The sequence below is a fragment of the Aplidium turbinatum genome, chromosome 8 (genome assembly GCF_918807975.1).
Source record: "Aplidium turbinatum chromosome 8, kaAplTurb1.1, whole genome shotgun sequence".
NCBI classification, from domain to species: Eukaryota; Metazoa; Chordata; class Ascidiacea; order Aplousobranchia; family Polyclinidae; genus Aplidium; species Aplidium turbinatum.
In genome coordinates this window covers 13,688,030-13,700,653 of record NC_137479.1, presented here as the reverse complement: position 1 = coordinate 13,700,653, position 12,624 = coordinate 13,688,030, and the positions used below count along the sequence as shown (strand labels likewise).

The 12,624-nt window shown below is 39.3% G+C and overlaps 1 protein-coding gene across 1 annotated transcript; it reads right to left on the bottom strand.

The window, feature by feature from the left end:
* Positions 1-10,169: 10,169 nt before the first annotated feature.
* Positions 10,170-12,070, bottom strand: LOC145775769 (uncharacterized). The gene is made up of 3 exons (XM_082587134.1): positions 11,777-12,070; positions 11,480-11,638; positions 10,170-11,187 (listed from the first exon to the last, which is right to left on the bottom strand). Exons 1-3 carry the CDS (start codon positions 11,948-11,950, stop codon positions 11,035-11,037), a joined length of 486 nt encoding a protein of 161 aa, XP_082443260.1. The 5' UTR covers positions 11,951-12,070; the 3' UTR covers positions 10,170-11,034.
* Between the last annotated feature and the right edge of the window lie 554 nt (positions 12,071-12,624).

Here is a 12,624-nt window from a genome sequence, read left to right as displayed (position 1 = left end):
GATGAGGCTAAGTCAGTTCGAGAGGCCCGGCATCTTAGACGGGATATTTTGACTCAAATTGGGGAACTTTCTGTAGCCCTAGGTTCTTTGAGTGATAAGCAGGAACTGTTAATTTTTAGATCTAAGTTATCTACTTTAGAAGAGGAATTACGGCATTTCCATGCTCTTTTGACTAAAATCTTTAACTCTGCAATCTTGGCAGAACTTCGTGATAGGGTAGATCCCGAATTTAACTCGTTAAAAAATAACTTTGAACAAAAAGAAAGTGAGTTCTCAGATATGTTGGATGCTGACATACATCCTGAGGATAGCGCCTCAAATGTAAGCACTGGGATGTCTAGGACTTCGTCTCGGATAGTGGCACAAATTAACCTGCAGCTAAGACGAGAGGAGCTCCAGATCCAAGCTGAGGCCGAAGCAAGAGCTGCTGAGGCCATCGCGAGAGCTGAGGCCATTCGAGCTGAGGCTGCCGCGAGAGCTGAGGCCGAAGCGAGAGCTGCTGAGGCCATTCGAGCTGAGGCTGCCGCGAGAGCTGAGGCCGAAGCGAGAGCAGCTGAGGCCGCCGCGAGAGCTGCTGAGTTCGCACTCAAAGACGCTCAGTTGAGGGCTGAACAACGTAAAGAGGTAGTTTTAGCTGAATATCGATCAGAGGTGGGCTCTCGGCGTAGCTCTAAGAAGGGCTCTTCTAGGCATTCCAGAAAAGAACAACAATCGCAGTTTAATTTACATAACCTTTTCCAAACGCCCGTTCAACCTGTGAGTGGACCAGGGCAATCCACACGTTTTCCAGCTGTTTCAGGAGGTCTCCGGGCCGCGGCTAAGGGTCTTCCGAATGCTGTAGAGCCAAGGTCTGCGAATTACAACCGAACTCCTCCCCCAGAGCGTACAGGTCACGGGGCCGCCATTAGTAGTAATGCTTTGCCCCCTTCACAGTTTTCTGCGCCGCTAGGTTTTGATCGCCCAGCTACACGTAATTTGGGTGGTTGTGAGAGGCGTATCGCGTCTCCTGATTTTAACGTGTGTGAGGATCGTGATCGGGCTGTGCATGTGACTGAGCCCACTCAGCCCCTTAAGGGATATAGCTTGTCTTCTCCCGCTAAATCGAGTTCTCAACAGCAGGATTGCTTTTTTGAATACCAAAATAGTAGGACGTTTTTCGATAAGGCGGCCTTGATTGGTTACGATGGTAATAATATGCCATTTATCTTCTTTAAAAATCGTGTTACGGCCTTAATGGCAGCTTCGCCCTTTAAGGGGACTCGTTTGACTTTGTTACAAGCAGCTTGTGTTAGGACAGCTGCGCAAACGATTGCTAATTTGGTTTCTGACACCCCTGGCTTGTCAGAGGAAGACAGGATAGAAATGTCGTTAGCTCGCTTGTCCCAGCGTTTTGGGGTTCGTGGAGGTCTTTTTGCAGAACCGGAAATTAGAAAGTATCGCTATGGTAGCAAATTGACTTCGACCTCTTCCAGTGATCTGAAAGAGTTTAAAGATGAATTATCGCAGTGTTTGCTTTACGCGCAAGCTTATGGTCAGCGTGACAAATTGGAAGGACGTTTTGTTTTGGATTTGGCTAAGCGACTCCCGTTTGACGCTAAGCAGCGTTATCTTGACTTTTTAGGTGATCAGTATGGTGACACTGATGAGCCTACTTTTCAGAGTTTGTTTGAATTTGTAGTACGGGAGGAAACGCGTAAGTCGACTGATTTTAGCATTATGCTAATGGGCGATTCTGGTGAGTCGCAGCAATTTAAAAAGTTTGGCAAAGGAAAATTGCCTTCATGTCCGGTTAGGCAGACGTCCGTAAAACCCCATGATGATGTGATGTCAGGGAGTTCGCAGTACTCGACTGTTGTTGGCGCACCGCGCGGTGGTGAAGCCAGACGTAAAAACCTACCGGCATGCATTTGTTGTTCGTCACGTGGTCAAGTTGAATATCATTTTTTGTCTAATTGTAAAGAATTTTTGCGCTTGACACCTAAAGATCGGAGAGATGTCATTGTGAAAGCTGGCAAATGCTTGAATTGTTTGCGCCAGCATATGGTTAGGGATTGCGTTCATGCAAATAACTGTCGTAAGTGTGGGCCTAACAACGATAGGAAACACTATTTTCTTCTGCATGATTTTTATGTGACGTCACGTGATTCTCTGGATTCGGTTGGGAAAGATGATGCTCGTGCCAGAGTTCCTGTGCGTAATGTTAAGATTGGAAATGTTAAAGCAGCCTTTAACCGCGTTACTGCTGCTCGTGTTTTGAATCCAATGACTGGCAAATCGAAGTTGGTGTATTGTCAGCATGATCCTGGTTCGCAGTTGACGTTTGTTTCGAGTGATTTGGTGTGTGAATTTGATCTTAAACCGTACGATAAAGCGTCGTTTAAAATGGATACCCTGGCTGGTCAGAAACCTACTTGTGCTGACCTTGTCAAACTCAACATCCAGTCGTTAGAGACAGATGAACTGTTTTGTGATATAACTTCGGTGGTTAACCCAGCTTGGGCTGACGATGTTAAAACTTTACCGCATAAACAAGATTTAAATGGTTTCCGTCATTTTCATGACGTGAATATGTTTCATTTGAATGATTGTAGTACTGTAGATGTACTGATTGGCAACGACAACGCTTATTTGATGTGTGCAAAAAAAGAGCGTGTTGGTGAAAATCGTAGTGAACCACATGCTTTGCTCACTCCTCTCGGCTGGTTGGCTTGTGGTGGTAAGTCACCCTTAGATGAAAGCGTTGCTAAAGTGTGCAGAGTGCAGACGTCTTCAGAGTCGGATGTCATCTCTGGCTTTCAGCGTAAAATTGAGTCTCGCGATATGGAAATAGCAGACCTGAATAAAGTCATTCAGGATTTGACGTTGCAAAATGAAACCTGTGAATTGTCTCGCAATGATAAGTTGGCTAGAGAACTTGTTGAACCGAATATTGAGTTGAAAGATGGTCGATTTGAGATACCTGTTCCGTTGAAGGAAGATATTGATCTACCTAACAATTTTGTGTTGGCGTCAGATAGAGTTGCTGTTTTAAGGAAAAAGGCTTTAAAACAACCTGAACTTCGTGATTTCCTTACTGACACCATGAAAGATCTTAAATCAAATGGCTATATTGAGCGTACTGGTGAAGCTGGGAATGTCAAGGGATTTGAATGGTATTTACCATACTTTGTTATGTCACAATTAAAAAAGCGCATTGTTTACGATGGCAAGTCTGAATTTCGAGGAACTTGTGTTAATGATGTAATGTTTTCGGGTCCTGACTTGTTAAACCCTCTGGTAGATGTCTTGGCTAGACTTCGGCTTGGTAGATTTGGTCTCATGGCTGATGTGACTAAATGCTTCTTTCAAATAAAGTTCCCCGAGTTGATAGGATCAGCTGAATTTCACTACGCCCTGAGACAGAGAGAGATAAACTGGGAATTTATACCTCCGTATACTCCGGCGCAAGGTGGCGCCTGGGAGGCAATGGTTAAACAATTTAAAATTGCATTTTTTCACATTTTGGACTCTTCAATACGTAAGCCCAGTTTTATTGAACTGCTTACGTACACAAGTAGTAGTGCCGTTCGGATCGTGAACGAACGCCCTTTGGTACCTTTGAGTGACGACCCTAGGGATTTTACTGTCATCACCCCTGCCTCACTTTTGACCCCATACTGTGCTGTTGGGCAACCACATGATCGTGACCAATTAAGAAGGGATTATCGGTTCAATTTGTCACTTTCTCAGCAGTTTTGGAGTAAATGGATAGATTTTTACTTGCCAGGTTTTCAGGGCCGGAAAAAATGGCTAAAAATGGCCGAGAATTTGGAGCCTGGTCAACTTGTAGTGGTAGGTTCTCTCCAGGACATTGGTAAACGTGGGAAGTATCAACTTGGGAGGGTGCATGAGGTAGTTCCACAAATTAGGAAAGGGAAGCCTGTGGTTCGTAGAGCTAAAGTTGCCGTCTGCAACTATGATGAGAGTACGGGGAAAGTGAAAGTAGACTATGTGTTGAGGGATATTTCGTGCCTCGCCCCCGTAAAGAACACCTAAGTGTTAGGGTTTGAGCCTGGTTTTGTCTGCGGTGGCCGACACTTGTCTGAGCCCAGAACAGTCGGTTATTATCGCAACCATGGTATATAGCGTCATTTTTTGCGTGTAGGCTACCTAATACCTATGGTACCAATTTCATGTATCGTCGTGTTTATTCTTATTGCTGTTCATTCTTTGCATGCCCTTTGTATTTGCGTATTAACTTAAACGTGAGTGATTCAAACAATTTGTGTATCATGTGTTTTTATTCATTGGCTCACAATTGTCGTCAATTCTTTTTTAGTTATGCCATGTCAGACTGTCATAACTAGGGGCCGCAATGTTCCAGACGGTTGTTCGCCTGGTCAAACGTCATGTAGAAATCGTTCGGGTCTACTGAATATTACGTCATGGAAATTCCTAAAACATGAGCCAAAATTGCACAATCGTCCGTAAGACTCGTGTCAAACCTGTTTAAACCTGTTTCAGTTGAAACCTGTTTGGACATGAAATTGCGTCACACGAACTGCTCTCGTGCCTTTGAGTTATCACAAATTTTTCTGATTCATTCTCGAAGTTGTTTGTTGGAAGTCGGTCGCACATTTAACTGGTTTATTTGGTGCTTGCTAGCTGGACAAATTCTCCGTCTTTTAACCAAGTAATCTGTATCGTAGTGACAGTTTTTAGAGGTGCAAGGCGTTGCATTTCGATTTCGATAGCCGCGGGCTAATTTTACAGAAATACACTTTTGAAAAGACGTTTCGAAAGAGTGTTTATTTTTCAATCACCTACATGCAGACGAACGGATTTGGGAATCTTATGTTACAATTTTCCCACGAAGAGATTATGGTTTACCGCTGTGACCAGATACTAACTACAAAAATCGATATAAACCTACCAGCACGTTAACGAACGGGAAAAGGTGGCAAAACCTTGAAAGGTTTAAAACGTGCCTGAATGAAAAATTATGTAGTAGGCTATATATCAGTAGTTAGCACGGCCACAAAACCCAAAAAAACAAATAGCAAAAAATAAAACAAAAACAGAGAGAAGCACACATGTAGTAATGAATGACAGCAAAAAACAAGCCCAAAATACACAAGTTAACCAAAAACGGAGTTTTTTGCCAAGTCACTACTGATCTCAAAAAATTTCCCATGAGAGCAAAGTTCATGTTTATAAACTGTTGCAAGGTAATCATAAAATGAAAAATGAGCACTGCAGCTTTTTAAAGCAAGGGTGTAAGCCATGCCTTGTCATTGCAATTTGTTGCTCCCAAAGACCAAAGACATTCTAAAATGGTGGTGGCATGTGCTTTTCTGCACTGCAAAGGCAATGCAAATGCAGTTTTGCGCAAACATTAATTTGAAAACAAGAAAAAACATGGAAAGTGAAGGAACCTTGACAACCGCAAAAAAAATTTAAATTTCAATCTCAAAATTAAGCCCAAAAACTGAAAATTTCATCCTAAATAAAGCAAGCTCAAAAACAAGTAACCTGCAAATAAAAAGAAAACACAATCTTAAAAAAACTACAAACCCACTTCGAAGTTTGCTGGAAAACCGCAAAGTTGGCAACATGGTGCAAAGTTTAATAAAAAAAAGCAGAGCTTCCATAAATAAATTATATATTGAAAAGGAACGATTTTCCTGAGCTAAGCCTCATGGGCGAAACGCGTGTCTGTCAATTTTTGCTACTCTTGACTGCCGAATGACAAAAAATCATATTTCAAATAAATTTTATTTTTCTTTGCTGGCGCGAACATGTAGTGAACAATAAAGTAATAAAGCAATAAAATAATAAAGCAACATGATCCTGTTTTTTGCCATGCTAGATCCTAGTCACAACTTGGTCTAGTCCCCTGAAGAAGTCATTCGTGTCCGATTGACAAAACGTCGGAATAAAGGAAGATTGTTACTTTATACATCTTGTGGTAGTTCAGCTTATTTTGCACCAGTACAACGTGTTATTTACGGGTTACATATTATTTAATTAAATATACGAATTTGACATCAACAAAAGGAAAAGATGACGAAACAAAAACTTCACAATATGCATCGATAAAATAATGTTTGGAAAACATTATCTTAAATTTGTACCGCCACCATAGTTAATAAATATAACATGGTATATTGTAAATAAAAATGTATATTTATAAACTATACCGCCACCAAACGTAGAAAAGATTTTTATTTTATCTTGATCTTATCTGGCTTTTGCCTTTTGAACAACACCATTTAAAATATTAAAAGGCATAGGAATGGTCATTGCCATACTGGACTTAGTCAAGCTGATTTGCAAAAAATGGAATAACACAATTGTAAAGCAAAAAATTTTTTGGCATTTTGTAAGCAGAGCTATACACAGGCCTCCAGTGGCGGCTCGTGTAATGGTGTTGTGGCGCTGCAGCTCCACCAATTTTTGGGGCTCATTTTGCCCGTAAAACACGTCGTGATTTTTCATTGTTTTTGTTAAATTTGTTTACGTTTGCAGACCTTTCCAACTTTTCGCTTTATTGACTGTAACTGACTGGACTGAAACTCCTTCTCAGAGAGGGAAACTACCTCGTTGTCACATGACTTCCACTCAAGCTTGACCGCTATGATTTCGCACTGTAGGCGCTGTGGTTTTCCGTGCGCCTGAGCACGAGCGTCATAAAAGCAAACAAACACAGTCGAAGTCACGTGACAATGACGTAGTTTATCAGTCTGGCAATGCCAACGTTCGTCGTTTTGGCGCGGTATTGAACACCGCGCCTAGGGTTGCCATAGCGTTGGCAATTTTATCGCCTAATTCAATAAAATTGCCCATTTTCAAAGGTGTTTGTCTATATATTTGGGGTTTGGTTGTTTGGGTTTTTTTTAACTATTTTTTAGAACCGATTTAGTTTAATTAATTGTGTTTGGCGATTCCCCAACACTAACTTGCAGAACAATACATTGCAAAAGTGTTTAGCAACGCTTTCTGTCAGTCTGTCACAATAATGGCTGCAGCCAATTCACCAATTCAATTTATTTTTCCTTGTTTTAATACAAAAAAAACGATGTAGTGGAAATAAAATACAGCAACGAAACCAACAAAAGGAAAAAGTTCAAACCGCAAAAGTTTTATCTTAACTTTTCATTACAATTTAGAGCTGAAGATGCGCACAGAATGCACCAAATTAAGTGTCATTTTTCAAATTTTCCTGGGGGGCCCCCAGACCCCCGGAATTTTACTCGCCTTCAGCGAAGACGCGACCGGGCTGCGCCCGTCCACAGCACCACCACTTTCAACCCTCACCAGCCGCCACTGCAGGCCTCTATGTTTATTATTTAACATAAAGATTATTTTTTTGGAAAGATTTATTCAAACAAAGCAAATTTAATCGTGTTTTAAAGTAACACGCATTTGGAAGTTTTTGGAAATGCTACAAATAGTCAGTCAAAAAATAATCCTTTGCTTTCACTTTAATTTTTTTTTTTGGATCATTACATTAAAAAAATATATGACAAACAAAGCAAACGTATGGGTTATAATTCTAATTCCAAATTTAAACTAATGCGTTTTGTCTCAAATTGGAACTAAAACAAAAATAAAGAAACATGAATTTGACACAAAATCATTTTAAATTAATTCGTTGTGAACCATCATAATACAAAACCAGTTAGCAACGGTCTTTTGTGTTCTCTTTTTCGAATAGCCCAACAACCAGACCTTTTTCTGACTAAAGAAGATTTTTGTTGTGTTGTGGGAATAGAGCGCGTAAGTGTGACGTCATCACGTAGCAACGCCGCCATCTTGGTTCCAAACAACTTTTATCAGCCATTGCAGCAGTATACCGGCTGATCTTCTTTCGTTTGCTATCGTCGTTAACAGAAGCATGGTTCAATGTTTTGTGCCTGATTGCAATCATCAATCCCAAAGGGATAACTGCAACAAATTTTTTCGTTTTCCAAGCAACGAAAAGGAGAAAAAACGCTGGGTGCAACTGATAAGGCGCAAGGACAAAGAGCCTACCACTTCTTCTAGGGTGTGTAGTTGCCATTTTCGTGACAATGATCGGAAAAATGGGCCTGAAATTTTTGAAAGGAATAAGAACAAGTTGTTTCCTTTAGAAATAAACCCTAGTAAGAAGATTAGATTAGTAGAAGAAGCACAAGCAGCACCCTCTAACATCACCTTGGACCCAGACAATGTTGTTCCAGGTAGGCATTACCATCTAGGTTAGACTGTTCTGTTTTTTTATGTATGCGACAAGCAAAATAAGCTAGTGAAAGAAATTATGAACAAGGTTTATTAAATGTCGTGATACAAGGCTGGGTAATGTCATTTTTAGTATACGGTACCCTACCATATTTTTTTTTTTTTTTGATTTTACACTTCAGCATGTTATGCTACTTAAGATTATTTTTTCTTGTAGAATCCAGTGAAAATGTTTCCCCTCAAATAGGATCAAGCAGTGCAAGTATCGTATTACAGATCGAAAATGAACAGCTGACAAAAGAATTAAAAGAGGCTAAGAAAAATCTTGAATATAGCAAATTTCACTTCACTGTTAAGAATCTTTCACAGAAAGTGTTATGCATGGAGACAGGTCTGCCAACAAGAGAAGTTTTTGATATTGTGGTGCAGTATGTGAAACGTTTTGAATGTTCGATTGTGTATTTCAGTGGATGGAAGGTTGTGTCTATATCTATAGAAGATCAAATTTTTATTACTTTAATGAAATTAAGACAAAACTATACCAACTTACATTTGAGCGAACTATTTAATTGCAGTAGCGCAACAATTACCAACATCACTTTAACCTTTATTCATGTTTTATATAAATTGTTGTATAAAGATGTTATGACCACAGTGCCATCAAGGATGAAAAATAAAACTTCTCTTCCAGGTGCCTTCATTTTATTTGGAAACTGCAAAATGGTGATTGACTGCACTGACATTGAAATTGCCAGTCCTGCATTAATGTCTGATCAGAAGCTGACATATTCTAATTACAGGGGCATGAATTCCTTTAAAGTGTTGTTAGGTGTAGCACCAAATGCCGTAATCACCTATGTCAGTGATTTGTATCCTGGGTCAACTTCAGATAAAGCAGTGGTGCAAAAATGTGGGATCCTTCATCATTTTGTTGCAGGTGATTTAATACTTGCTGACAAAGGCTTTTTAATCCAAAACATTGTACCTGATGGAGTATCTGTTAATATTCCTCCATTTCTCAAACATGGCAAGCTAACAGAAAGTGAAATTAAAATTACAAAATGTATTGCTAGATGCCGTATTCATGTTGAACGAGCAAATGCTCGTATCAAAGAATTTAAAATTTTGAAGTTCATACCAGCCCATCTTAGATGTTATGCTGACATTGTAGTTAAGCTGTGTGCTGCTATTGTAAATTTGCAATATCCCTTGATCCAAGAAGTGAAGGACTCATTGGATTTCGAGTAACCTCTGGTTTTATTGTTTATTACTTGCCTGTGTAATTCTGTGTGTGCCTCCATCCATTGAAAGTGTTTGCGTTTAAGTGTTGTAGAATAACTGTCAGTATTGTATTCCTTTCGTATTGATTACCAATCGTAATTTGCAATATCCCTTGATCCAAGAAGGGAAGGACTCATTGGATTTCGAGTAACCTCTGGTTTTATTGTTTATTACTTGCCTGTGTAATTCTGTGTGTGCCTCCATCCATTGAAAGTGTTTGCGTTTAAGTGTTGTAGAATAACTGTCAGTATTGTATTCCTTTCGTATTGATTACCAATCATAGTGTTTGTAGGTTCTTACTTACAAACATAGCTGAGCAACAGGTGCTTAGCTATGTCTGTTAACAATACTTTGTATCTATGTATTTTTGCTTAGCAACAACTTGCTAGTTTGTAGTCTTTCCCCTGTACATGTATTTTTCTCACTTTTTTGTTTTTTTCTCATGTAATTCCATATAGATGTGTAACATGTGTGCACATCTGAAGTACCGGTAAATACATAAATATTGCATCTCTCTTAACTATGTGATGTTACCATTGACATGTAGGCCTACTGTTGTAGTCATATTATTCTAGCTTACAGGCATAGTGTGTTTGCCAAACCTGCTTTTTTGCAAACTATTTCTACGTTCTGTTTGAGTTTTAACCAAAACTTTTTACAGATACTGTGATAATGTACTTTTTTATTTTCTATACTGTATGTGTGACTGCTGTATGGCACACTTTCCTTTATGTATGGCTTGCTTAATTTGCATGCTTTTGTATTACCTGGTTTCATAAATGGCCTAAATGATGTGATGTTTTTATTGCATTGATAACCCTTTATCAATTTTGCTCGTGGAAACAGCTGACTGTTTAACATTATTGATACCTTCAATTCCGCAGAACAATGCAATTTTTCAGTTAGAAATTGTAATGTGGTAACTAGGAAGTCACAGTCATGAACAAGTCTGACACCAAACATACTATATACTTCACAAAATGTAACACGAAGCCTACTAATTGTACCATTGCTTCTTATCTCAGAGTAACACTTGCACCCAGAATAACACGCCATAAGTGTTTTATCAGTTAAAAATAATAGACAAGTTTGATGAAGTATTTTAGGATTATAAATGCCAAACCAAACATTTGTTACAAATCCGGTTTAACAAATGTAGCATCATATCTTTCTTCATTAACGTACCTATGACAAAATTGACAGTGCAAGCTGCAATAAAAGACATAACCTACCACCATGTCAGTGATAAAAACTTGAAAGGTGTACAAACTGTACATGGTAAGGTAGTAACATAGATCGCTATGTGTAGTAAGATACAAGTCTGTAGATGTCATTTAACCAAAATCAAAAAATAAACAAAAAACACATATAATGAACAAGTATAGGTACCTAAAGATGTAATACAGTGAGTTTTGCTTGTATCAGCATGATGGTTAATTATTTCACAATTGTAGATTGAACACTCTCATTTTGGGATAATGCTGTGGTAATAGAGGGTTTATTAAACAGGTGTGCCTATTAAAGGTCTGCTACTATTCGGTGAGTCCGATTCGGTTAGTCCGATTCGGTGCTAAACCAAGCTAAACCAGTGAACTGTCCATATTTTTTGAGGTTAGAAAATAGCCAATTAGTATCTTCTGCTGTTGTCTCTCTGCTTATCGCTGTGTACTCCCTTGAAGGTGGGTACATTTCCTGTACACTTTTAACCTGAAATTATATTTCAAAAAAGTGAGATTTGGCTTACGGTAGTGACAATTATTCAAATGACAAAGGTGTTAATAGTCATTTATGCATTGTCTATTAACTACATTATTGTGATTATTTGTAATGCTATCTTGTTTTGCATGTTCAATAGTAAATATGGAGCTATTGGTCTGATGCAAATAAACAATAATGCTACTGTTAATCTCAATATGGCTTCGAGTTCCTAAGCCTGCTACTTTACAACTTAGCTCACACAATTTTACCAGGAATAGAGTTTTCATCCACCGGTACTTACATCTGTTACTGCTTTTGGCTTTTTCCAAGAACATTCTGTATCAGTGCAACTTATGTTGTGAATGGCATGTATCATTAAGGCAGCACTATGGCTGCATTTATATCCGCCCCGTGGACACTCGCATGATGTGGATACAATTACATCTTCTGATAGTTGAACCTGCAACACAAGGATTTTCTGCTTAGACCTAATAAAATGCAGTTAGGTTTATATGTGTTTGGGTATTTGCAATAAATTCTGTGTTTGTTTCAACGTGATGTAATGTCAATAAATGATACCGGTAAGTCAAGTACTTACCGAAGCTTTATAAACCTTGTCTTTCATGCTGGCATGTACACTTCCTCTGAGACAACCTTCAAAAAAGTCTATAGACTGGACATGATTTGATTTATAGTGATTTTCTCCACGGTTTATAGATTTAGGTTCATCAGAAAAATACGTTACAAGAGAAGTAATAGAAAACTTAACCATTTTAATCGAGTAACTAGCAAACGAAACCTCAACTAGTAGCGAGTTCTGTAGCGTTGTTAAGGCGAGAATTTATAGTTTGGAACCAGCAAGCGCGTTGCTAGGGATGTGTGACGTCACAGCTTTCGCTCTCTATATCTGGCAACTTTGCTGTGTTGTCAGCACTCTGCAACGAAATTGCCAGGCCCAGAATGGCTTTTCTAAGCCAAACTTGCTTGCCAGCGTGTAGCTTCAGATTTAACTAAAGGCCGATCTGTTAGCAGCCGAAATTGCTAATGTAAGTAGATTGTTTAACGAGTACAGTCTTTTTGTTTACTTTGTGTGATTTCGACCTACTTTTGTGCTGTTGTCATTCGATTTTTTGACTATATTTTGGCATTTTGCTTGCAATTTTTTTTTTTTTTATCTTTATCCTGCATTGCGGGAAAGCGGACTTGAGCGCTATGCATCGGTGTACGCCTTCCGACACACCTGACCCACGCTGCAGCCGACGGCAATGTCTGTTTCCGGTTGTCTACTCTATTTATGACTTAAATTTGGTACTACCCATTACTCGAAATCGATCACTGGGTAGAGGCAATTATCGTAAAGTTTCTTGCCCAGAGAAACAACAGCAAGTGCGGGTGGCTGGAGTCGAACATGCAGGCTCTCGACTGCGAGCCCAACGCGCTAACCAC